The sequence below is a fragment of the Danio rerio genome, chromosome 19 (assembly GCF_052040795.2).
Source record: "Danio rerio strain M-AB ecotype USA chromosome 19, GRCz13ab, whole genome shotgun sequence".
Classification (NCBI taxonomy): domain Eukaryota; kingdom Metazoa; phylum Chordata; class Actinopteri; order Cypriniformes; family Danionidae; genus Danio; species Danio rerio.
Window position 1 is genome coordinate 22068141 of NC_141039.2, and position 26450 is coordinate 22094590.

Here is a 26450-nt window from a genome sequence, read left to right on the forward strand (position 1 = left end):
GTATTTTAGGATATTTATCAACAGTTCCATGCATCGGTAACAGTGAGGTTTTACCATTTAGTTATTTTCAATTTAACAATAAGCCACACATAGGACAAAATCAACAAGTAAACTGAATGAAGCCCATGTATGGCACATCAATGATCAGTCATTGCTAGTGTTCTCTGTGCTGCTTGTAGAACAGTATGTCTGTTAGTCTCTGTCTCTGGCCAATGTTAAAGGGATTGTTCATCTAAAACTGAAAATGTAGTTATTTCCCATCAGGCCATTGAAGATCGAAATGGTGTTTTCAGTAGAACTTTAAATGAATGAAATGGCATTAACGCACACCTTTAGAGTTATTTACCGTTGGACTCTCATGTTTAGGCATGGTTCAAGTTTCAAAAATGGTGTAACAGAAGAAGCAATTTTTGGAAAAGAAACACTCAGTACGTAGCCAGTGCGAGAGTTAACCTATCACACTAAGAATTAGTTACAAAAAGTGTTATTTTGGGTGTGAGGGAACAATTTAGCCTTAGTTTAGCTGTTGTTTAGCCAAAGTTTAAATTTAGCAGTTGACCAATGATGCACTGAACTTTCTAATTACACCAGTGACATCGGATGCTCTAGCGACCAACCTAGACTAATCATACTGATGTAATTGTTTGCATCAAAGGGTTAAGATTACAAAGTTGTTTGCCTCTTTTATTTAAAGCATTATCAAAGAATGTACTCTGATGTATTTCAGAAGATTCGGCACTTGCACACTTTTGACTTTGTAGATCCTGCCATAGCACTCTAGGCAGTTTTCTTTTTTTTTTTTGGAGAGAATTTGCAGGTTTGGCATGCTGTCCTGGGAAAGAACCTTGAGCTTGGAAATAAGTGAGCTTAGGAGGGATCCTGCCAGGTGTGTTAGCATATAAGGGGGTACGAGATCAGGTAGGTCTCGAAAGCTCCACCTAGTAAAAAAGGAACAGGAGGAGATGGGGTGGAAAGGGGGATTCTTCCAAAATGAAGATAAGGAAGTAGGGTAAAATCAGTCTATTTATTGTAGGCCTTGATCAATCTGATTGGAATAATGCGGACTACGAATGAGAGACCAGTTGAGATCAATCATATTACATTTCCCTCTCGAAATTAGTTTAAAAACTTGACTTCATCTTGTGTGACTCTTGAACAAATAATGAATTTAAGTCTGTTTAACTGACTACATTTTTATTAAACAATACTTTTGATGCAGTAAAAGGAAATTAGTGAATCTGAAAATTCACTTTTTAACTTTAAGTTCATCTGTGGCTAAAAACACTTGCTCATATTCAATACCTAACTTGCGAATGTTGACCTCAGGGGGCGCTAACACAGCACTGTTTTTGTTTATGTATCTCAATATAGATCCTATGCCTGAGAACCATGAGCAGTACTATGGATTCACCCAGTTTGCAATTCAATTAAATGAATTGGAGGAGGGTTTAAAGCCTCTGTTGCCCCCAACAGACACCCGTTTTAGGCCGGACCAAAGGTACACACACATTTCAAACCATTTCAAGTATGTTTTCCCCAAGTAACCTCTTCTAAAAGCCAATTTTGCATGCCATCGGCTGTTTATTGGCCCACTTTTGATTAGATTACTTGAAGAGGGTGATGTTGCCGGAGCAGAAGAACAGAAAGAAAGAATTGAAGTCCTTCAGAGAGAGAGGAGGAGAGTCCTGCAAGAAAATAACATGACCCACTCCCCCCGATTTTTCAAGTAAGTGACTGTGTTTTGAACACAGACGTGGTTGTTTTTGCATTCAAGTTTTCATCACGAGTTTCTGTCTGTAATGCAGTTTTGTTAATTCAATCAGGCGTGCTAAAGACGACACATGGGTGAGCAATGGCACATATTGGGAGCTCAGGAAGGATCCTGGATTCAGCAAATTAGAATTCCCTGTACTCTGGTGACCAACAGTCCATGCTTTTTTTGTATATATTATCTAGTGCAATCTTGTTAACAGTGTGGGCTTTATGTGTACTGTGCATATGTTGATGTTTTTGTATTGGTATTTATCTTTGTTAAATGTAAACATTTATGGCATTATATAGAAAATATCTTTAGAAACACATTTATGTCTTGACCAATAACTTTCATAAGTGCCTGGATGTAATTAGTGTTTCCATTCAAAGTCTTTCTGTTATTCTTGTTTCTATCCAATAATCAAAAAAATTACGTTAAAGAAATTGCCTTTACTGAATCTAAATAATATCAATATTAATAATTAGTAATATTAATAATATCTCATTTCTGTCATGTTAAAAGCATTAGGCATTTAAATTTCAATGTGGTAGTGTGTGTTGTGCTGCCCTTCAATTTTATTTAATCAGCACAGAATATTTTATAAAGTCAAATTATTACAGGAATGAGAATTTAAGGCGCATAATTGTCATAAAAGTGAATCTTGGTCTTAAAATAGAGTTTATGCAAAATATAATTCCTTATTTATATACATGTTAAAAAATAATTGATTTTGAGTGCAATGTTGGACTGAATTTTAAATGGCATTCACATTAGGTAAGTTTGTATATAAATGTTTGAACACCAAAGTTTTGACTCAGTTGTTGACTCCAACAATTCACTCAGTCGTAATTATGGAATATAGAATCCATGAATATATTTGAAAATAGATTTATTTTTCCTTAAAGGGACGATGATAATAGAAAATGTAATAATATATGAAAAGAAATTGTCAAACATATCAAAAAAAGATAGCTTATTTTGTGCACATATTTGTTTTTTTGTGTATGTATGTGGAAGAGCGACAGTCTATATGCGCTCACGTGCTGTTCCTGTTACACTTGATAACTGCGGTCCTGTTTCTGGGTGTGGTGTTTTTTGAAATATGATAAACACAACATTACTTTCTTTAGTTGGGTACACACTTGAACTTTACACAGATGGGCACTGTTGCTTTCAGAAGATTAAGGACAGGTTACATCAGTATACGACTGACCATATGTTGGGTTTGAGCAATAAATAATGTGCACAATTCAAAGAATGTTTCCTTGTTTTTTTAATTATATGAAGGCTTTTGAATAGTTACTTATTGTTTAAATCGAATGACATGTTATTACTGTATGTTTTTTAGTTTAATAGACTAAAATGCGGGTATTTGTTAACATTCATTTTCTTTTCGGCTAAAGCCTAGTTCACACTACAGGATTTTAAACATCAGCAGATCGCTGTGCCGTTCACACTACGGCTGCTTGTGTGCTGATGACATCACTGACAGCGTTTCAAGCTTTGGAGAAGCATTTAAAAACATAGTCAAATCAGCTGATTTATGAGCGGATTAATCACTCATCTGCAGGTTCCAGTGGATAGATACACAGAGAGTTTTTAATTTTTGTAATTTTATAACTCTTTGAAATAAAACTAACATATTTATAACACCCTGCCGTTTTCTAACTATTAGTGTATTTCTTTCAGACATTGTTATTTTTTTTTTTATGACAAAATAACAGTAAAGAACTGAGCATTTCTGCCTTAAATTACCATATTGGTCAAAATGACTGCATGCATGTCTGATACTTTTCGCTGTGACTTTAAATATGTGTGCATTTTCTTGCCTAGCAACTTCCTGCTAACGTAAACAAAACTTTCTGATGGCAAAAACATCAATTTACTTTAGATATCTTTAAAAACAGCATATTATGTGCTGTGAAATAGCTCCTGTTTGAAAGTGAAAATGAAAGCCAAGACCTTTAAGTGTTTTAGTATCTTAACTACATATTTATAGGCTGTATTACAAAAAAAAGATTATATTTTTAGGGTAACGGTGTCATTAAATATGATGCCAGACATTCAAAGCTTAATTTTAATATCTCAATAATAGCTTTGAATGTAAATATGTTGTGACAATATGGCGTTTTATATAAGAACCGTCAGAATGAGCAGTATGGTAATTCTAATTACAGAATTCTAGTTCCACTGTTAATATATCCTCCTCTCACGTCTGTGCTAACGCAGAATGAAGCGAGTGCACTGATGCCCATTCTGACCAATCACAGATGTTTCTGCTGAGCTCCTGAACACACAGGCACGCGGCTCATGCTGATATGCTCTCTCATTGGCTGCAGCTCGTCACTACATCTGACCACACGTGGGGTTGAGTCGGCCGACTGCTCTGGAATATTTAGCATGCTGAATGTTGGATTTCCGTCTGCGAGGTGTCGGCGACGCGTCAGCGAGCCTCATAGATGCGTTGCTCAGTAGTTCACACTTAAAGAGCGGCGAGCGCCGTGCACCCGCAGATTTCTTCCCGATCACAGCCCGATCTGTCGGCGAGCTCGTTAACTTCCAAATCGGGCTCAAATCAGGCTTAAAATCCTTTAGTGTGAACTAGGCATTAGTCCCTTTATTAATCTGGGGTCGCCACAGCGGAATGAACCGCCAACTTATCCAGCATATGTTTTACACAGCGGATGACCTTCCAGCTGCAACCCATCTCTGGGAAACATCCATACACACTCATTTTCACACGTACACTGTGAACAATTTAGCCTACCCAATTCACCTGTACTGCATGTCTTTGGACTGTGGGGGAAACCGGAGCACCCGGAGGAAACCCACAGGGAGAACATGCAAACTCCACACAGAAATGCTAACTGACCCAGCCGAGGCTTGAACCAGCGACCTTCTTGCTGTGAGGCGACAGCCCTACCTACTACACCACTGCATCGCCCCCTATTTGTTAACATGCTTGACAAAAAACATTTCTGAGAAGAATTCTTTAAGATATAGTTCATCAAAAAAATCTAAATTCTGTCATCATTTACTCACAGTTCATTTGTTTCAAACCAGTTTGCCTTTATTTTTTCTGCTGAACCCACAAGAAGATATTTTGAAGAATGCTAGGAACCCGTAACCAATGACTCATTGTTTCATAGTATTTGTTCTTCCTATGAAAGTCAGTGGTTACTGGTTTTCACATTTTTTCAAAAAATATCTTCTTTAGTGTTCAACAAAATAAAGAAAAATAAAGGTTTGGAAGCATGTTTATTACTGAATGGTTGGTGGGATTATTTAACATTAGGACGACTTTTTAATAGTGATCATTTTCATTCAGGGATTTATTTATTTATTTTTTGTAATGGAGGACCTTTTGTAAAGACGAACAAACACTATGAAAGTTATTGGTGCTATCTTGACAAATTGCCATTGCTATGTACTCCATGTTTGACTCTCTAAACTAAATTATGAATCCGAGTTCCAGCCTCACCAAAAAAAGCAAAATAATAGAACGCACTTTACACACTTAAAAAAAAGAAAAAGGTTTGTTCAAGTGGGTAGCCTGACCACAGGTTCCCTACTCATAAGAATGTAAATTCCCACTTAAGCTAAGATCTTACTCAGAGTTATTTTGGTTGAACGTCATGCAGTCTACATTTGGGCTTTTCCCCTCACTCAAAGCTGGTAAAATAAAGTTTTAAAAAACAAAGACAAATTATAGCTAAATAAAATGATATATTTTAAGATTCTCCACAGCTGTATTACTAGTAATTTTGAAATATTTTTTTGGTTTAAATTAGATGTTCACATTGAAAAGTTTAAAAAATTTTTTTGACTTAATAACTGAAATAATCACATATAATTATAATCCCCTTAAAAATATTAAAAACATATACTCACTAAAATAGCATAGGACATAATTTAAATTTTTATTTATTCATCTAACTAAAGACACAGAATCCCCAGAAATGAACTTCGACCCTATAACGGCCATATAACTGCTTTAAAACACTGCAGTTGTCAAAAGACAAGGGAGGATGGGCTGTCCCCTCTCTAAAAGATTATTATATAGCAGCACAAATTAGGACTGTAATAAACTGGTGTGACCCACACTATCATGCCCATAGAAAAATATAGAAAACTTTATATTTAAAAATACCCCTGTTCAAGCCATATTAATAGAGAAAACATACAAAAATATATAGAACAAATAGAAGACCTATGGAACAAAAACTTACTTTAAATGTCTGAACATAAGTGATAAAAGAATTAAGCTTGCTGAAATATTGTACAATTTAAAAAAGAATTGCTTATAATTCCGATTTTACACCAAACAGTTTAGGTAACAGATTTAAATTATGGGCAAACAAGGGAATCTCCTCCTTTAGTACCATCGTTAAAGAAGGAGAAATTTTAAGCTTTCAGCAATTAAAGGAGAATTTTCTACTTGAAAATCAAGATTTTTATAGGTATCTACAGGTGCAAAATTATTATGATCAGAGAATAAAAAAAAACTTAAAGACAATCAGAATCCATTGATAGATCTAATAAAAAAACACACACATCAGGTATAAAGTACAAAATAGCCTCACTGATATGTAAGAGTCTGAGAAGTATAAAAACACATTCCCTAAATTACTTAAAAGAAAAATGAGAGACAGAAAGTGGAATAACCTTTACTGATGAAGAGTGGACAAATATATGGGAATTTCAATGGAAATCAACAAGTTCATTAAACTGGAAACAATACTGTTGGAAAAAACATTATTAGATATTTCAAAACACCAGTGCTAACAGCCAAATATACCAACAAGTCTCCAAAACGTTGCCGTAACTGCTGATGCAAAAAAAGCAAACCATTATTATATATTTTGGAAATGTATATTCTAGAATATTGTAAAGAAATACAAGAGGCTCTTGAACTTATATTTGAAATAGATATACCTCTAGAAAGTAAATTGTTATATTTTGGCTGTGTGGATCCAGATACAGTAACAACAGACAATAAATTATGCATGCTCTCATGGCTGCCAGCAAAAAAGCGACCCACCCTATGTAATTGGATAGATGCTTGAGATCTACACAATGGGAAAAAAAATCACTTTTGTTGTCAACTTGAAGGATATATTCCTGGGAAAATGGAGGAAATGGGTTAAATATATTTTAGTAAGAAGACCTGACTTTGTTATAAACAAATAGAAGGTGTTGGCCTGATACAGTAGATAAATATTTACTAATGTGTGTACATGTATATGGTTATACATATTCATATTGTACTGTGTGACATTTAAATGTAATGAAGATGGTCAGTTAAGATTATTCTGGAAGGAATTATATTATGACATGCGTTCTCACCCTGGATGTGCTTTAATTTTTATGTATTAATTTTTAATTTTTCTCTTTATGCTGTTTTTCATTTTATAATTTACAAAGTTTGCACAACAAACATAAAGAAAATTATTGACTGCATTTGTTTGAATATTGTTGTGGACCATGAGAAGCCTTGAAGTCAAAGTCCTGGACCTGGCTTTGTAACTATTACTTTTAGAAAAACTATAAAAGTAATTAATTGTTTATGGTAATTCTATAGCTGCTGTGGTAATACAACACCTATAGTGATACACATAACTGTACTATGTTTTCTACAAACATAGTTCACCACAATTCATTGTATAGTAAAAACTAAAGTATACGGTACATCACATCTCAGTATTCTGCAACGTGTTAACAATACTAAATATAATAAATACTATTTTATACACATACAGTACACTTTCTATATGGTCAAAAAATCATGGTATTTACAACAGTAAATAAAACTAATTTGCAAGTCAGAATTGTCAGATAAAAGCATCAGTTTTTAAACTAGTCTATTTTTATTCTTTTGTCATGTTTATAGATTGAGAGCATGACATGCATTTAAATGTCGCAAATGCCTGTATTCATTATGATAATTACCCGAGGAGTTTGAAGGTTTTATTAAATTTACTTGACTTGGTAGAAATGACAATAAATGAGATGATCCTCCCACCCATTGATTTATTTATTTACTTATTTTTTCAAATTACATACCTGATTGCATTTATTTATTTATTTTTCTCTCCAAAGGGGTGAAATAAAATAAGAAATATGTTGGTTAGTTAGGAGAAAACGATGCTTGAAAGTCCAGTCTATCACATCTCACAAGAATACCAACAAAAAAGTTAGTCCCCTACACGACGACCACATGCACTACAATAGTGAAAGCATATGCTTGTGTTCAGTTGCGGGCAGTTTTACTTCCCTTCCGCTGTGCCATATACTGCACAATAAAGGTTAGTATTATGATAACCAAAGCTGTTCATTTACACATGCAGACTACAAATGAAATCACCTCTGATCAATCTCTTTAAATTATCTTACATTGTCGAAAACATAAACCTGCTAACCAAGCGGTCAATGTTTTTTTAACTAATAATAAACCACATTAAACTTGGACTTCAATGGGATAAAAACTTGTTTTTAAGGTAGCCTACATAAGCCACGTTAAGCCTTTTTAAGTTTAATGGACTGCGGAGGAGAAACGCTTAACGTGATATATTGTTTACTTTGTCTATGGAATTAGGAATTGTTCTTTTTACAGTTAATGTCAATTACAAGTAACGTTTGACGGAAATGTGGGTTTCTCTTGTTGGTGATTACACTAAGCCACGTTAATCGTTTTCACGTTTAACCTTTTAGAATGTCCCGAAGTTGAGTAGCGCTTCCTCCTGTCAGTCAGTTCAGTGACTAGGCTATACCCTCACGTCACGTTAAGGGGACTTTTTCAGGAATCAAGTAGACGTTCAAGTGTGAGTGAACGTGCTGCGTTTTAGCACTTTAGTGACAGGCGGGGTACTGTGAGGAGCTGTAGTTAAGACTATATTGAAGCGTTTCTTCATAATCCACCGCTGTTTCTCTTATTTTGGCTGCGGTTCTACAGCGCGACACCGAAGACAGAATTTCTGGCCAAAAGCAGAAGGTAGGCTACTAACGTTATGTAAACATACTGTTAGTGCTTCTGGAAAACATCGTCCATTTATCTGCGTCAATATACTCTTATTGCACCTCAGAAGTAAAGTTCTGTTTTCATTTAATCATCCTCGTTTTGTTTCAGTTATTGTTAAGCAAAGCTGGGAAGATGTCAGTCTTATATTATGTAATCATAATTATTGTAGTTATTATATGTAAATTATAATTTAAACGGACAGTTCATCCAAAAATAGAAAGTTGGTCATTTTTTACTCACCCTTGACTTTTTCCAACTAGTTGTTGTTCTGTTATAGATATTTTGATGAATGGTAAACCATCGACATCCAGAGTAGGGAAAATCATGCTTACTTGTTTCCAACATAGGCTACTTCAAAACATCTTCTTTTGTGCTCAACAGAACGAGAAAAAAAAACTCAAACTGCATTGAAATTAGTCAAGGGTGAATATAATTTTTGGGTGAACTTTCTCTTTAATGCTCAAAAATAGATAGGCTATTTTATTGTTTAAACTATGCGTTGTGGAAAAAATTATAGGTGTTTGAAATGACATGAAGATAGGTAAATATGCCAGAATATCAATATAGTTTGAGATAATCCTGAAATAAGGTGTTTCAGTTGTTTGACATCTGTTGTTCACCATTCAATAATGCTATTTATTAAACACAACTGTCACTCACTATAAGTTTACCAGGTCGTTGTTAGGGACGTTACATTGACGGGAATCCCCCTTTTTAAACTTTCCCCTATTTTCTCCCCTAAAGGATTTATGTTATTGTATTCTGTTTGCATTATGAATCCGGACCGGTGGTACACAGACGCCGTTGAATTCTATTTTTAGCTCTTCACTGACATCTTGATTCGTTGTTAGGTTTGATTTGTTTTACTTTTTGCTAATCTCAGCTAATCCTTGCGCTTCATGTTCGGCTGTTCATTATCTGTTATTTATTTCCCCTTTTGGTACTGTCATGTTTTTGGCATCTTTCAAAATATTTTTATGCACAGTTTATGTTAAAATAACCTAAATTTGGTGTATCACGGGCAGTACTGAAATATGGTGTTTATTTTCATATTTAATGATAAATGTTCAGTTACATCAAATAGAGGATGGTCAATCTAAATGAACATATTTGGCAATCACTGTGGAAAAAAAAGATTTAGCAATTCACTACATAACTGAGAACACTGCTTGCAAAAGTGAATACATAAAGATGTTGATCAATTTGCCACTGTGATATAATGCTGTCTTTTTATGTGGTTGTGCAGAAGATGTTTGAAATAGCAACAAAGAAGTTTGTCCGACACATAGATCCTTCAGGTGTTCTGATTCCAGCATCCAGCCTCAATGACTCAAAAAACCTCCAGCTGCTTGCAGTGGTACTAAAAAGCAAGAAACGTTGGTTTTGGCAGCGAATCAAATACAGACCAACAGAATTTACACTCAATAACCTGCTGAAGGAGAAAAAAACACAGCTTAAACCAGGTAAAGTGCGTTTTTCATGCAGTCACACTCTAACACTGCGTCTGGGTTATGTGGAGAAGACGCTGTCTCTGTGATGTGAAAGTAAATCCACTTTGCATTAATTTCCAACGGATGTGGATGCATGCTTGACCTTGTATAGTAAAAGTTAAATCAATACTCCTTTTCTTGTATGATTATGATTAAGAGACGTCACTTGTGCTGACAATCAGATATTGTATTGATTGTTTGGTTTTTGTTAATTTTTGTTAGCATCGCCACAATGATTTGACAATTTTTGTTGGGCTTGTCTTCTTCAAGTTGTTGTGACATTAGAAATCTGGGCTTCATTATTGATAAAGCTCTGTTTCAATAGCCATCTTAAGTGCATGCGTTCTCCATCTGATGAACATTGCAAAAATCAGAAATATTGTTTCAAAGGAAGAGATGGAGATATTTGTCCATGCCTTTATCTCCTCACACTTGGACTATTGTAATGTTCTAAAACAAATCTTTCAATGGAGCATTTAACTAAGTCTTTGTGAAACTGCGCTGGAATATTATATAATCCTGTTGCTTTACTACTTTTAAGATATATTTATTTCTTAAAAACATTACACTCATTTGATTTAATAAACAAAATACATCCTGGATATATATCTTAATCAACATAACACTATAATAATACTTATAATACTCATTAAACTTATTATACTTAATACTCGAACTAATTTATCCTTGAATACACCTATTTTTAGAAGCTCTTTAACCAATTTCTCTGCAGCAGTTAACAGCCTGTGACTTTTCAGACAACAATCTTTCATCAACCATAGGCAATTTTTTTTCTCGAAACCCCAAGTTGAGAATGTTGCTTTGCTTTACAAATTGTGTCCTTAAAGGGCTATGAAACCACCCTGTTTCAGCAGAGTGTTTTCACACCTCTAGTTTGGAATAAGTCAGGAAAGGGGGTGTATATTATGAGTAAATTCATGGTTATGTTCTTTTTTTTTATGTAAATGTGCTGTAGGAGTCCTTTCAAAATAGCATAATGAGGCAACTTTGTTCGGGGCAAAATATGCCTAAATGATATTATCATGCTTCTGTCCATGCTGAAATGAATCTCTCTCTTTTTCCCTTTGTTTACATCAGAGTATAAGAAGGAAGAGTTTGTAAAGTACATGGAAACAATCGGAAATGTACTTGATGGATCTGTAGATGTGGGCGGTCCTGATGTTACCTTAAATTTGAATGGACGAAGCATCTCAAAACTTAATTTATATCTTGGGACACTCCAGAAGGAATATTTGGATATTCCAAAACTTCTGAACGACACTAGAGGAAGGTTAGAAAACACTATGATATGTTAACCCACAATAATAAACATTAATTGGCAACTAATGAGAAAATCAAAAGATAATTTTTTTTATTCAGATTTTAAACTTTAAACTTATGTTACAGTATCTGTTAAAGGCCAAGTTCATCCAAAAATTATTTGAATTCATGAATTTATATACAGTCCTCAGTATAAATGAGTGCACCCCATTTTGAAAATGGATATTTTTATCCATTTCTTGTTGAATATGGGTAATATATATGGGTACATTTGAACAAAACAGATTTATTAAACAGAGATATTTATTAAAATAATATTTTAGTCGCACAACACAAAAAATTTATACATTTAAATTCATGCAAAATATTTCAACAAAATTGTATATATTGTTTTGTTTCTCTAGATTTTGGCTATTTTTGGAAAATGTATTTAATATTTTTCATATACATTTGCACTACTAATTTTTGAATCATTATTGTAAGTTATTGTGTTAGATGAGCTCCAGATTTGGCTTCAGTACTGACTAAACTAATGTATTTGCACAAATATAATATTGTAACGCTTCCTATAGAAAATATTCATTTAAATGAGGGATTTGTTGGGGTGTACTCGTGTATGCTGAGCCATGTCTGCCCATTTATTGTAAACGGTATTAGAAAACAAATTATTATTATTTATTATTTAAATATCTTCTTAGATAATAAAAAAGATTTAGAACAACACGAGGGTGCGTATATGATGACGAAATTTAAAGTGAAAAAAATTCTTGTTACTCTACTCACCCTCGGGTCACACAAAAATTGTAAATCCTGTTGTTTCTGTTGAACACAAAGGAAGAATGTTGCAAAAAAAAAAAAAAAAAAACAGTATTTTTTTCTACTATGAATGTCAATGGCTGCTTTGGCCCAACATTCTTCAGAATATCTTGTCTTGTGTTCATCAGGAGAAAGACATTCATGTAAGTTTAGAAACCCCCAAGTGTGAGTGGCGAGGAAATTAGCAGTTTTGGGTGAACTATTGCTTTGCTTTTTTTTGTGACATTAAAAATATGTTTAGTTGTCCTTGGGTGATTCATAATATAAACATTGCTTTGATAAAAACAAAAAACAAACAAACAAAAAAAACATACAGGCCAAACCAAAATGAGTAGCTGTGGCTCCTGATGATACATTTAAAGTAATGTAAAAGAAAGTAAACATTTATACCATTATTTCACTGCTTTTGCAAACAGTGCTGAGCACATTAATGAAAGTATACATCACATGTACTGGTTTATGCATTTTATGAATCACCAAAGTTTCAGCTAAATGGTTTAGTGCTGTACTGATGTAAAAAAAAAAAAAAAAGCATCTACACCTTAAATGACCTGAGGGTACGCAAAATTTACTTTAATTTTTGACTCTATTATCACCATAAGCTGTTAAATAGCAGCCCTAAATTATTTTAAAACTATTTACCTGAATATATATATTTTTTTCAACTTAAACTGTTATAAAACTTGAGTAGGTTGGAGCATCAACAAGGTATATAGTTAGGTGGTCCATAAATATTTAGACATTGACACAATTCTAACTTTTTGGACAATGGATTTAAAATAAAAACAAACAATATGTGCTTTAACTTAAGACTGTCAGCTTTATTTTGAGGGTATTTACATGCAAATTAGGTGAATGCTCTAGGAAACAGTTGGCATTATTTGTCTCCCACTTGTTAAGTGTCCAAATTTATTTGGACAGAATAATAATCATAAATCAAACTTTCACTTTTTAATACGTGGTAGCAAATCCTCAACTGTCGTCAGTTCCTGCTTGTTCTTGGGGCATTTTCCTTTAAGTTTTGTCTTTAGTAAGTGAAATGCAAACTTAATCAGATTCAAATCAGGTGATTGACTTGGTCATTACATAACATTTAACTTTTTTCCCTTCAAAAACTCTTTGGTTGCTTTTGAAGTATGCTTTGGGTCATTCTCCATCTGCACTGTGAAGTATTTGGCTTAATATGAGAAAATATTGCCTCAAACACTTCAGAATTCATCCTGCTGCTTTTGTCAGCAGTCACAACATCAATAACTACAAGAGAGCCAGTTCCACTCACAGCCACACATGACCACGCCTTGACACTACCACCACCATGCTTCACTGCTTAGGATCATGAGCAGTTCCTTTCCTTCTCCATACTCGTCTCTTCCCTCATCTCCATACTCTTCAATCACTTGGGTACAAGTGGATCTTGATCTCATCTGTCTATAGGATGTTGTTCCAGTACTGTGAAGGCTTTTTTAGATATATAATCTGGCCTTCCTGTTTTTGGGCTCACCAATAGTTTACATCTTGTGGTGAACCCTCTGGATTTACTCTGGTGAAGTTATCTCTTGATTGTTGATTTTGACAAACATTCACCTACCTCCTGGAGAGTAATCTGGTCAACTGTTGTCAAGGGTGTTTATATTCACCAAGAAAATAATTCTTTTGTCGTCCACCACAGTTGTTTCAGTGGTCTTCTGGGTCTTTTGGTATTGCTGAGCTCACCAGTGCGTTCTTTCTTTTTAAGAATGTTTTAAACAGTTGTTTTGGCCACATTTATGTTTTTGTTATTTCTTTGGTAGGATTGTTTTGTTTTTTCAGCCTAATAATGGCTTGCTTGACTGATAGTGACAGTTCTGTGGATCTCATTTTGGGTTGACAGTAACAGATTCCAAATGCAAGTAGTACACTTAAAATGAACACTGGACCTCATTTATTGGCTCACTTGGCCACGGAACAATTTAGAAGCCAATTGTCCAATTACTTTTGGACCCTTAACAAGTGGGAGGCACATATGCAAACTGTTGTAATTTCTACAGCGTTCACCTGATTTTGGATGTAAATCAATTGTTTTAGTGTATAAAGCCAAAAATGTTAGAATTGTGTCAATGTCCAAGTATTTATGAACCTAACTGTATTTGCATATAAATTTATATTTATATGAAGTTTAATTTAATTTAATTTAATTTAATTTAATTTAATTTAATTTAATTTAATTTAATATTATTCTTTTTGACCCCTGCAGAAAACTGGACCTAAAACACTCTTTGATCAAGCAGTCCAAAAATAAGAACAAGACCTTTGCCATCCTTAAAGAGCGAATCTTCACCACCTGTAACTGCAAAATTATTTGGAACGAAGAGGAGAAAAGCGGATGCCAAACTGTGTTTACAGTGTTTTGGAATAAGGTTTGCAAAAAACGTGCTCAGCTCTTTTCATCTGAATGGGATTCGATTATTGCATTAATAAATATCCTTGTGTTATTGTGGTGTTTCAGATGTCCATTGAAGGCAGTGGTAAACAACACCATGGTTCTGAAACTAAATTAGACATCCCACCGGACACTGTGTTGGCCTACAGTGTAATGGAAATAAGCATCGATACAGAAGGTTGTTTCGGTCAGTAACATTTCCTCCATGTGGTTGAAGAACACTACAATTTACTTTATTTATTATAATGTATCAGTTAATATAAAATTTGATTTTATAGATTTTTGAAAATGTATGTTTATGCTAATTTGTAGAGATGCTTTGAAGAGTATTTGGCTGAAAAACCAAAACTGTTTTGCTATAATTATTTATTATTTTATAAAATTATATAAATTCATTTTTTAAAATCAATTAAATTTCTCAATTACTAATAAAATTATTAATAAAAAAAAAAAAACACAAGCCACGTTTTATAGAAAGAAAAATTTTACTAAATGGCATCACTTTACCAGCGTTTCCATAACAGCACATTAGCACTATTGCAAGCAGCAGGAACAAGTATACTAAAAAATACCGTCTGTCTGTCAGTGCAGTATTTGAGTGGACTTTGCTGTACCTGTGAGCATGTGCAGTTCATACATAGTAATACATGTACTTGAGTGAATATCCAAAAAGTGGATTATTGAGCTTTAACTAACTGCACATTTGAAAAATTGCAGACAGTAGCTATGTTTCCTTCCATCCATTCTGGAGATGCGCATAAAAACATTGGTTGATAGAATCACCAAGATGCACATGAATTTTAAAAATAATGATTAATAATTATATTAATAAATAATAATAATGTTTTATCTGGATAATTGATTAAGATAAACTTTTTATTTGATAAGTAAAGATGCGCATAAACTGTAATGGAAACACTTTTACCTAACAAATTCCAGTATGTGCATAAAAAAGTAATGTGATTTTGTTTTATCATGTGATTCTAAATATATAGGTGACTGTGAAAGGACAAACCAGCAGACTGAGCACATTGTAAAACATCTGAAATGTTGTTTTGGTCATTCTAAAAGACATTGACCATTGGAGTATTAGTTTTATTATATTACTAATTCCCTCCAGAACTGTCAAGAACGTTTGCACTCTGCGTCTCAGGGCTTCAAATGCCACCACATGTTCATAGCTTGTCGGTATTTGTCTGCTGAAATGTAAATCATTTAATAAATAAAGAGAAGATTCTCGCAGCAAAACATACTGTTCATATTTGCCGCCAGTTAATCAGGAAGTGACGATTTTGTTCTCTTTTACTGGTTGGATGGAAATTCTGCTTTATTTGCATTTCTTTTATGCAATATTCCTGTTTTGCGCAAAAAATTTAATTAGCATTTTTGGATGGAAACATAGCTAGTGTGTTTAATTGCTCTTACTTCGGATAGAGCAGCAACAAACAGCGCTTGAATGAAAAAGCCATCGGAATTAATGGGTTTTATAGCGCAGTGCTTTCTGCATAGTTGAAAGCTGCTTCACACCACAAGGTAACAATGGCTGGAGGGAGAATGAAACCTGTGTGCTGAACACTGAAGCACTGACTCAAGCGCAGCCTCTTTTTTTTTTGTTTGTTTGTTTTTTGGCTTGTATTTTTGTCGCCAAATAATATTAGTCGAAAATGGCATTTTCAGTTTCCAGCCAAAATTTTCATCCCTAATAAATTGGTGCTCAATATTTTCTATTTATATTATTTATATTAACATTTGTAGTTATAATGCTGAAACTGTTTTTGCTGCTTTATTTGTTTGTGGAAATGGGAAAGATTACAATAAAAAATGAAACTGTCAGGATTTGCAGTTTATAGTTATGTGTTTGAGTAAAATGTAATTTTGTTCCGCAAACTACTTATGACATGGTTTTTCTAAATTCTAAATAAAAATGTTTTCATTTACAGCATAAAATGGCAGTTGCTTTAAATAAATGAAAAATAGAGAGAAAATCACAATGCCAGTGATTAAACTTCAGAAGAGATAAAATAAAAATAACCCTAATTTTCTGTCACAGCAGATAAAAACATTTGCTATTCTTACTAAACGTCATTTACTGAAAAGAAACAATCACACAAATAAATAAATAAATAAATGAATAAATAAATAAATAATGACAAAACATATCTTTTTTTATTTGAATTTTGTGTGAGTTTAGAGTTGTGCCTTTTCCCAAGAGGATTAGGCACTGATGAGACGTCTGAGATTCCCTCTCCTGTTCCCTCTGAAGTGGATGGACAGTTTCCACTGATGCAGGAAGGTTTCCCACTTCATACCCAGAAGAAAGGTTTGTTTCAGTTCTTCTTTGTCTTGCATCATCGTGTGAGGAAGCAGAAGTGGGAGTCAACTTTTTCTGTTTCCCTTTTGCAAGTTAGTCTTTATTAAGATATTCTGAATTAATGAGAATAATTTGTGGTCTATTTGCAGCACTTGCAGATGTACAGACATGCTTTTGTGCACTGGCAGACCTGTCTGTTGAACTCCGTTTCTCCATCTTGGTCCTGTTGAGGAAGATTATGCTGGACCGAACTATCTTGTCAGCTTTGGTGGACACAGTGAGTAATGCTGTATTTAAAAAGGAACGTCTGCTAAATCCTGTACTAATACTTAGTTACCGTCATGTCGTAACATACATAATTTCAAGATGACAACATATGAAGGTCTATTTGGAGCTATCAGTGCTATCAGGGATATTGTAAAATTGCATAAATGGGTGATTATTTTTATTACATAGATCACAAGTTTACAGTAAATTATATAAACAAAAATATTAGAGACTGCACTCTATAATGAATACAGTGTTTCTTCACCATGCTTTATGCATAACAACACCCTTCATTTGTGACTAGAGATAGGTAATAATTCATATGATCAGGTCGAAAGTCAATTAAAATATACAATATACGATTCATCGGTTAAAATGTTAAACAAATTGCAATACATGTTTTTAACAGCATTGAGCATTATGTTTGCTACAAACTAGCATGTGCAATAGCAATGGACAAGTACTGTAGGTAGGACTACTTATTGGGGCCAAGCACAGAAGGCTCTGGTTCTTATTATTCTTCTGCTTCTGCTCTGGGTGTCTATGGCATTCCTATGAACCATTTGCGGCATTTGCGCAAACTTTGGCACACTGATAGAGAACAGTCTGATCTTCAATTACAACAAATTTGGACTTTCTCACTCAGACTCTCTAGTGCCACCACTTATCAAAATCTTCACTTGTGTTTATCTTTATCACTTTCGAAAGGAATGGGCTACAATCAAAAGTCTTTCCTCTGATTCCTTGTCTCAAGCCGATTCAAACGCACCCTATGACATCATTTTCCATCATGACAATTTTTCGCTACTTCACATTTTTTGCAAAACTCTTTTGAACTAATTCATCCGTTTATCCAATTTTCATCAAAACTGAATCACATGATCTACAAAATCAAAATCAAATCGCTTTTATTGTCACATCATCAGCAGCACGTGTGCTATGATGAGTGAAAAGCTTAGGTGCTGGCTCCAGACAGTACAAAATACAGACAGTGCAAGTAAAATGACAGTGCAAAATACAGTCAGCTGACAAAAAATTCTGGAATTCAAGTTGATTAAACAAACCATTTTCGATTAACTTGCAAACAAATTTAATGTAAAGCTTGCAAAATTTGGCTTCAGATTTTATCTCCGTAACCCATTGACGTATTTACTTGGTGTGTGTCACAACCATGGTCTGAAGTGAGCTGCAGCGTTTCAGCGCACTTCCCCCTAGTGGTTTAGAGATTCAAAAAAATTGCTTTTTTTTACTTATAACTTCTCAACCCTTTGTCAAAAATTCATAAAATTAGTCTTCTCACATCCAGCAGAGCATGATGTTGAATAATTTTCCCAGGTCAGCCATTTTGGCCATTGGCTATTTTGAATAATGTCAAAAATTGCTATATTTTACGGACACATTGGTGATTAGTTATGAAAGTTGATACTTGGTTTGTATTCTAAATATTTCTATATTTCTAAAAATGCGAATAACTTTTGACTAATTCTGCCTGTTGTTATGAAATTTGTCTTGATACATTTATTTGGTTGTGATGAGAATATTGATACCAATTATGCTTTAATTAACTGAACTTTCTGTTCACTATCCAGCCTTAAGTCAAAAACATACTTTTTTGGACTCCTCCTACATCGTCTGACTGATTTGCACCAATTTTGACTTTTTTTTTTTTTTTTTTAATCTTCAGCATCACCATGCTGGCAAAAAATTATAGAAGTTGTGTTGATAGGTGTAACAATTTTTGTTTCCTGCACCAACACATGTGATGGTATAATGCCAAACTACATTTGAGGCTGTATCTCTGTGATAGTTAAAGATAATGACACCAAATTTGAGGTTTGTCACTGTTGCCACTCACTGACAACACATAAAAAAAAATTGGTGACAGCGCCACATATGGGTCAAGAGTTATAAGACCTTCATTAGCCATTATTAATGAAATATACAAATTTGATAATAACTTACTAACTAATTTCCCTGTATACTTTTTTGATGAAATTGGGATCAAATTATTTCTTGGGTCATGCCAACAACACAGATACCATTTATGTCATAATCTGCCATACTGTCTGCCATTTTGATTTTGTTCAAACCATTCTTTTTTAACTCCTCCTAGACCGTTGGTCCAATCTTCACCAAACTCAGATCATCTTCAGACCATGTAGACCAAAAGTTTAGGAATTCATGTGGGTAGACAAAACCATTGTCATTTAGCATATGCACAAAATTAATTTGAGTCTTTTGTGTCTCCAGAGTGTGTCTGTAAAGTTTCATCTCAAAACACACATCAGATTATTATTTGTTCTTTCAAAATATTAGAATTTTCTGCTCTGAACACAATGTAGCTGTTTTTTTTTTTTTGCCTGTGCCTTTAATGCTAGTTCTCCCCGCCTACTGTTCCCACGTGTGTATAATGCTGCATTCACACCAGACACAGAAGAAGCGCCAAGGGCAAGGGATTTACATGTTAAGCCAATGCAAAGACAAAAATAGACATCCTGTGGCGCAATACACGCGAATGAGGCGGTGCGAATGACAACATTCGCTCGAATGAAGCGGCTCGAGTTGAGTATTTTGTGCGATTGACTTGAGTTAGAAAATCTGAACTTCAGCGAACATTCGTGCTGCATTAACCAATCAGGAGCTTTCTCTTGTAGGGGAGTGATTATAACGTAGTGCCTGTTGTTGGTATCCCAGGGGAAAATCCTTCTGCCGATACCAGACAACAGTTCATCAAACTGGGCTTGGCTCAGTTGGTGCACAACTGAAAGCCTCCATCATGCAGGTATAGTTTCAGGAGTTGATGAACTTACATAGTTGGGTGCATTTCAGAATGAATCTGTGGGACTCAGGCACGGCTCCAAACAAATCAAAGCTGTTTTGCAGCCTTTCTAAAGCACATAAAGCACAGCTATTCTCTCAATAAAATTCATGTTAGCCCTTTAGCAACGTAGCTAGAGTCACTGGGCAGACAGAAGCCCCACCCATGACACGAAGTCCTGTCTGTTGTGAAGTGAATTTGATGCGCAAATGAATTGAATACTCAAAATGTTCATGCTTCTATTTATGCGCGAATATGGCGATTTATCCGTACCGCGTCCGATATGAACACAGTATCAGAGTCTGCCTCAATTTCCGGCTGCGTCAGATAAACAGCACAGTGACAGACATGAAGGAAGCAGATCTCATGGAATGTTTGTGAGAAATACTACAGTAAGAACTTTCCCAATGATTATTTGATGTATTTGTTGTGGAGTTAATTCAAGCCTTTTTGCAACGAGACACACAATGTCATTACAAATTTCTTGCACACACAACACAGCGTGCACGTTTAAATTTGCACTCTTTTTGCACGGCAATTGTGTCAGGATACGCAATAATATCCACTGCTGTTTGGATGTCCATTATGTTAATGTGCAAAATAAACCTGATTTAATGTCCACAATCTGTGATTAAAGCATCTTCTTTTATAATTGTACTGACATGCGGCTATGGTGAATCACTGTTACTCATTACAAACATACATTGTTTTAAAAACGTTTTAAACTCATTCTTGATCACATTTGATGATGGTTGATGATCACAAAAAGCTGAACAGATATTTTAATCTTAGTTACTTTGCGCACGTCCTGTATTGTTGATATGATTATATGCTTTACTATGGAGACATGTTTATATGTGGCTGTCAATCAAATTGGTGGGCGGGGAAACCACACTCCTACATCACGTTGTGGTGGGCCTCAAAATGGGAAAGATTTGGATCCCATTTCAACATCAGTAAATAAAAAAGGAGACTTCTTGTCTTTATATCACCCCAATATGATTGTGAACACATTATACCTACACACAGTTCTGTCCAAACAGCTTACAATCATAGTTGCCCTTTAAAACCCTTTTAACACAGTTTTTATTTTTATTCTTTGTTATTTTTATTTCCTATACTTGTTTCTTTTATTCTTGTTTATGGAAAGCACTTTGAATTACCATCGTGTATAAAATGTGCTATATGAATAAACTTTCCTTGCCTATCACTTGCCCATTACACAATTCTAGAAATGAGGCTTGATTCTTCTTCAAACTCGGTAACAGCTGGTTTTGCTTGCATGTGCTCAACTTGTGTTCCTCAGAATGTGCAAAGAAGCAATTCAGCACTTTCCAAGTTACTGCCACATTTACACTTCAAGAGTAGAGAAAGTCCATTGTATAGACATTTTTCCTGGAATGCAAAATTGCCCATTAGTAAGAAGGGTGCTTAGAATATCCGGTCGACAGCTTGATGCATATGAGGAGTCACATTCAAACAGCTTTGAAACTGTAGTCTTAATCTATTTTACTTGCGTTTAACGTCTTTGAAGTAATACTGCTGTGGATCACCTCCTGGACTGATAATTTCAATAATACGATCTTATATTCAATTCAGTTCACATTTGTATAGCGCTTTTACAATGTACTGTAGATCGTGTCAAAGCAGCTACACATAGAATATTATTGTAAATTGAAAGAGTTTGAGTTCACTTTTCAGAGTTTAAGTTCAGTTTAGCTTAGCTCAGTTCAGTGTGGTTTAATATTCAATACTGAGAGTCCATATTGAGGGTCTTGGATCACATCAGTGGCGCTGCATAGTCTCTGGGGGCCTCGGGATGAGTATGCTCAGTTGGAAATAGGGAATAAAGAGAATAATTAGCGGCGTTGTTTTTCATAGTGTATATATAAAAAGATGCTTGAAGCACATTCATGCATCCTACTGCTATGTGATGCACTGAGTGTATGCTTTACAAAAAAGATAGGTCTTTAATCTAGTTTTGAACTGTGAGAGTGTGCCTGAACCTCAGACATTATCAGGATAGGAATAAAAGCAACATTTCCAAGCCATTACCCTTACCATTAGATTGCATCTTGTGTCATTTAAACGGAGCATTAATTGACCAAAATGTTTGACACACACACGTGCTGTCTCACTAACACATTGATTGAAAGACTGGCACAAAGTGAAAATAAAGTGGCACTTTGAAATGACAGAAAAACTAATACTGTAGTAAATACTACATGCTACAAAAAAAAAAAACTAAATGAAACATAAATGGCTCCCGAATAGAATCAACATGCAAATCAGCCAACAGAGTATCATTACTGTACTTTTATTTTTTGGAAATTACACGGCTTCGTTACATACCTGTAAAGTTTCATGCCAGTAATATGGTTTGCTCTATAATGCAGTGATCTATTGCCTGTTTGTGTGCATAGAAGAGCTGCTGAGCACAGTATAACAGCTGACAGGTCGGGGACACTGGTGCTGTATGTCAGCATCTGATCCGACAGTGGAAACTGAATTAGGAGAATGTTTTTCTCTCGCGCTTGAATTGCATCTGAAGTATACCGGCTTAACACACACTTTTCAAAATCAACGTTGTGAACCACAAAAAACACTCCACTCAAAGAGGTATTGACAACCATTTTCTGATCAAGATTAACCAGTTGTATACGCTGTAAATGGAAAATTTCAGCACCCTACCGAAAAACGCTGGTCACTATGGTGGCCCAAAGTCCCTTTAAAGCAAGTTATTTCACTCCATCACGCCATCTTTGAAACGTCTCTCTGGCAGTATGCTCAGGCATTCTGTTTGAATGGGGAAACATCAAATTCTCCAAAACTACTTGCCAAGTTTACGATTACATTTCATATTACAAATAACCAATACAATTAAACAACAACTGTCTAATTAGTTTAATTTCTAAATATTTGTATCACACAAAATCAGCAAAAACTCACATCTGGTACGAGCCCCTCCCCCGGAGAATTGTCATTCTATATCAATTACTGATTGGCAACTGTACTAGAAGGCAGGCTTTTTTTTTTTTTAACCATATATCAGATTGCTGATTGGCTCTTGTACTAGAAGGTGGGGATTCATTCGCCATATTGACAGTTATACTTTTCCCCATTCAAATGTTTATGTGTGACATCTCTTGTGTATTCTATAGTCTTTGGGCGGCCTCCATGCAGCAACGAAGAAAAAGATCTATAGATGATTTTTTCTTTTAATAAATGTATCTGATCTCATTGCATTTGTCTTTCAGCTCGAAACCCTGAGCAGTGACGAAGCTCCATGTTTCTTAACCAAAGAGCTGTCTGAAAAACAGAGCCAGATTATTCGTGAATTTTTGCACTTACTTAAGTGGGAATCGCATGAAAATAATCAACATCCCACATCGACATCATTGTCCATTACTAATGGATGTCAGAAATCAACAGCCAATCACAGCCATCCTGTCATGGCGTCTGATCAGAATGGTGGTCACTCTGCTAAATCCAATCAGAATGGATGTTCAAAAGCAGCAAGCAAGCCAAGTATGGAGCTTATGTATGCCATGCAAATGCTGCTCTGCGCTCTTGAGGGTTAGTATGCGTTCATTTAGAGACATTTTTCTCATGTACATAAACTCTTAATTTACTTAATTCTCTTTGTATTTCAATTCAGAACTGACAGATGCAGGACTAAAATTGCTAGAACCCTTCTGCACTTCTGAACATCTCAGCAGTCTACAGGATTTAGTGAGTATGAGTCTCGTTGTTTACGTTTGTTGTAATTGTTTTTCAGACTCACAGAGAATGAAGGGAAAAATTATTATAAGATTGGAATTATTTTCTGTACACCTAGGTCATTCATCTGACTTCCATCATGCCACTCTGCAAGAACACAGTTCCTGTTTCCCTGCAAAATGAGGATGAATTCCACAGAAAGGAAGAACTTTTTAAGTCTTGCAATGTTTTTCTAAAGAAAGAGAATGACTCGCTGACCTCAGAAGTGACATGTAGTGTGGGATTCCTTCCTCTTGTACTCTGCATTGCCATTCATGGCCTTGCATCTCTTAGTGCCGTGTGAGAGCGGCAGTACTTTTACAGATGGCATAAATTGGGATGCTCCAGAGTTTTCCTAATAACCTAAGAAGTGCATATAGTACATAATTCAGTTTGAAAGCTACATGCATAAAAGTTATTCAAAAGCTGAGATATATTAAACAAGCTACATTTTTAATCATATTTATGCTGAAATTTATATACTTTATTTCACCAGCATATACAATTAGGTCCAGAAATATTTGGACATTGACACAATTCTATCATTTTTGGCTCTATATGTCAACACAATGGATTTGAAATAAAAGAACAACATGTGCTTTAACTGCAGATTGTCAGCTCTAATTTGAGTATTTACATCCAAATCAGGTGAACGCTGTAGGAATTACAACCGTTTGCATATGTGCCTCCCACTTGTTAAGGGTCCAAAAGTAATTGGACAGAATAATAATCATAAATCAGACTTTCACTTTTTAATACTTGGTTGCAAATCCATTGGATTCAATTACAGCCTGAAGTCTGGAACTTATATACATCACCAGACGCTGGGTTTTATAACGGGTGGTGCTCTGCCAGGCCTCCATTGCAGCAGTCTCTAGTTCCTGGTTGTTCTTGGGGCATTTTTACTTCAGTTTTGTCTTTAGCTATTGAAATGCATGCTTAATCAGATTCAGGTCAGGTGATTGACTTGGTCATGGCATAACATTTCACTTCTTTCCCTTAAAAACTCTTTGGTTGCTTTACAGTATGCTTTGGGTCATTCTCCATCTGCACTGTCAAGCGCTGACCAATGAGTTCTGAAGTATTTCGCTGAACATGAGCAGAAAATATTGCCTGAAACACTTCAGAATTCATCCTGCTGCTTTTGTCAGCAGTCACAACATCAATAAATACAAGAGAACCAGTTCCATTAACAGCCATACATGCCCACGCCATGACACTACCACCACCATGCTTCACTGCTTAGGATCATGAGAAGTTCCTTTCCTTCTCCATACTCTTCTCTTCCCATCACTCGGGTACAAGTGGATCTTGATATTATCTGTCCATAGAATGTTGTTCCAGCACTGTGAAGGCTTTTTTAGAACTCTAATCTGGCCTTTCTGTTTTTGGGCTCACCAATGGTTTACATCTTGTGGTGAACCCTCTGAATTTACTCTGGTATAGTCTTCTCTAGATTGTTGACTTTGACAGACATTCACCTACCTTCTGGAGAGTGTTCTTGATCAGGCCAATTGTTGTGAAGGGTGTTTTCATCATCAGGGAAAAAAATCTTTGGTCGTCCACCACAGCTGTTTCAGTGGTCCTCTGGGGTTTTTTTGGTGTTGCTGAGCTCACTGGTGAGTTCTTTCTTTTTAAGAATGTCCTCAACAGTTGTTTTGGCCACGCCTAATGTTTTTGCCATCTCTCTGATCAGTTTGTTATGTTATTACAGTCTAACGATGGCTTGCTTGACTGATAGTGACAGTTCTTTGGATCTCATCTTGAGAGTTGACACTAGCAGATTCCAAATGCAAATAGCACACTTGGGGCCCTATCATACACCCGGCGCAATGTGGCGCAAGGAGCGACGCAATTGTTATTTGCTAGTTTCAGTTCGGCGCAAGAATCGTTTTGACATTTTGCGCCAAGCTGTTTAAATAGCAAATGCATTTGCGCTCATATGTGCGCCCATAGTCGTTCTGTTCTAAAAAAAGCAGGCGTGTTTTGGCGCGTTGCTATTTGGAGAAACTGTAATAGTCTGTTCTTTAGACCAAAACAAAGGTGGTCTAAAGTCTGGCGCAGAGTGCGCTTTGCTTACACACTGCTTAATACACACAAGATGTAGAGCAATACGCTAATATCTTTACATTTGAAAAATAATTAAAATATTCAGGATATATATAGGATATAATAAGGATATATATAGGTGTTACATCCTTTGGATGTATCTATTATTATTATTGTTGTTTATTTATGTGTTTACTGCCCATTGGGAGTGGTTATGTTGTGTATTTTCTCTTTTACTTTCACTGTGTGTCTCTGCCTGCTCACTAGGTAGAGCTGATTGGGCCCAGGTGGTGCTCATCATTGGAGCGTGCTGCAGTAATGCGCTGCCACAAAAGAGCAGTGCGTCTCAGACCACGGAGAGGTTAATTTCTCCCCTGCTTCAGACTCGTGATTGTTGTGGTCATACGTTGTGGGTGTTAATCTGGTTGGTTATAAAAAGGAGTTTAATGGGCTATTGAGTTCAAATTGA

General features: G+C 35.2%; 2 protein-coding genes across 7 annotated transcripts in view; both read left to right on the plus strand.

Annotated features, from left to right (window-relative positions):
- Nucleotides 1-26450, plus strand: part of osbpl3a (oxysterol binding protein-like 3a) — a 104997-nt gene that overhangs the window by 42403 nt on the left and 36144 nt on the right. For 3 of the 4 annotated variants that reach the window (XM_087294367.2, XM_088651366.1, XM_087294366.2), the window contains 3 exons: nucleotides 1372-1498; nucleotides 1604-1726; nucleotides 1824-3011. In XM_087294367.2, the coding sequence (XP_087150493.2) occupies nucleotides 1372-1498; nucleotides 1604-1726; nucleotides 1824-1920 (347 nt within the window). In that variant the 3' untranslated portion in view covers nucleotides 1921-3011. 4 annotated transcript variants of the gene reach the window in all.
- Nucleotides 8597-26060, plus strand: LOC148679794 (gasdermin-E-like). Of its 3 annotated transcripts, none has more exons than XM_088651504.1 (10): nucleotides 8597-9360; nucleotides 9593-10234; nucleotides 11360-11552; nucleotides 14592-14754; nucleotides 14844-14964; nucleotides 16969-17097; nucleotides 17238-17365; nucleotides 23431-23749; nucleotides 23832-23905; nucleotides 24012-26060. In XM_088651504.1, exons 2-10 carry the CDS (start codon nucleotides 9991-9993, stop codon nucleotides 24234-24236), a joined length of 1596 nt encoding a protein of 531 aa, XP_088507630.1. In that variant the 5' UTR covers nucleotides 8597-9360; nucleotides 9593-9990; the 3' UTR covers nucleotides 24237-26060. The 3 variants fall into 3 exon arrangements, with proteins under 3 accessions (XP_088507630.1, XP_088507631.1, XP_088507632.1); XM_088651505.1 differs by having other exon boundaries at nucleotides 8597-8744; nucleotides 10018-10234; XM_088651506.1 differs by having other exon boundaries at nucleotides 8597-8744; nucleotides 10021-10234.

Bases quoted from the DNA above. Each gene is read 5' to 3' on its own strand.
- LOC148679794 (XM_088651504.1), top strand. From the start codon at position 9,991: ATGCTGTCTTTTTATGTGGTTGTGCAGAAGATGTTTGAAATAGCAACA. The intron at 10,235-11,359 runs GTAAAGTGCGTT...TGTTTACATCAG, and splicing joins AAAAACACAGCTTAAACCAG to AGTATAAGAAGGAAGAGTTT. The intron at 17,098-17,237 runs GTTTGTTTCAGT...GTCTATTTGCAG, and splicing joins ACTTCATACCCAGAAGAAAG to CACTTGCAGATGTACAGACA.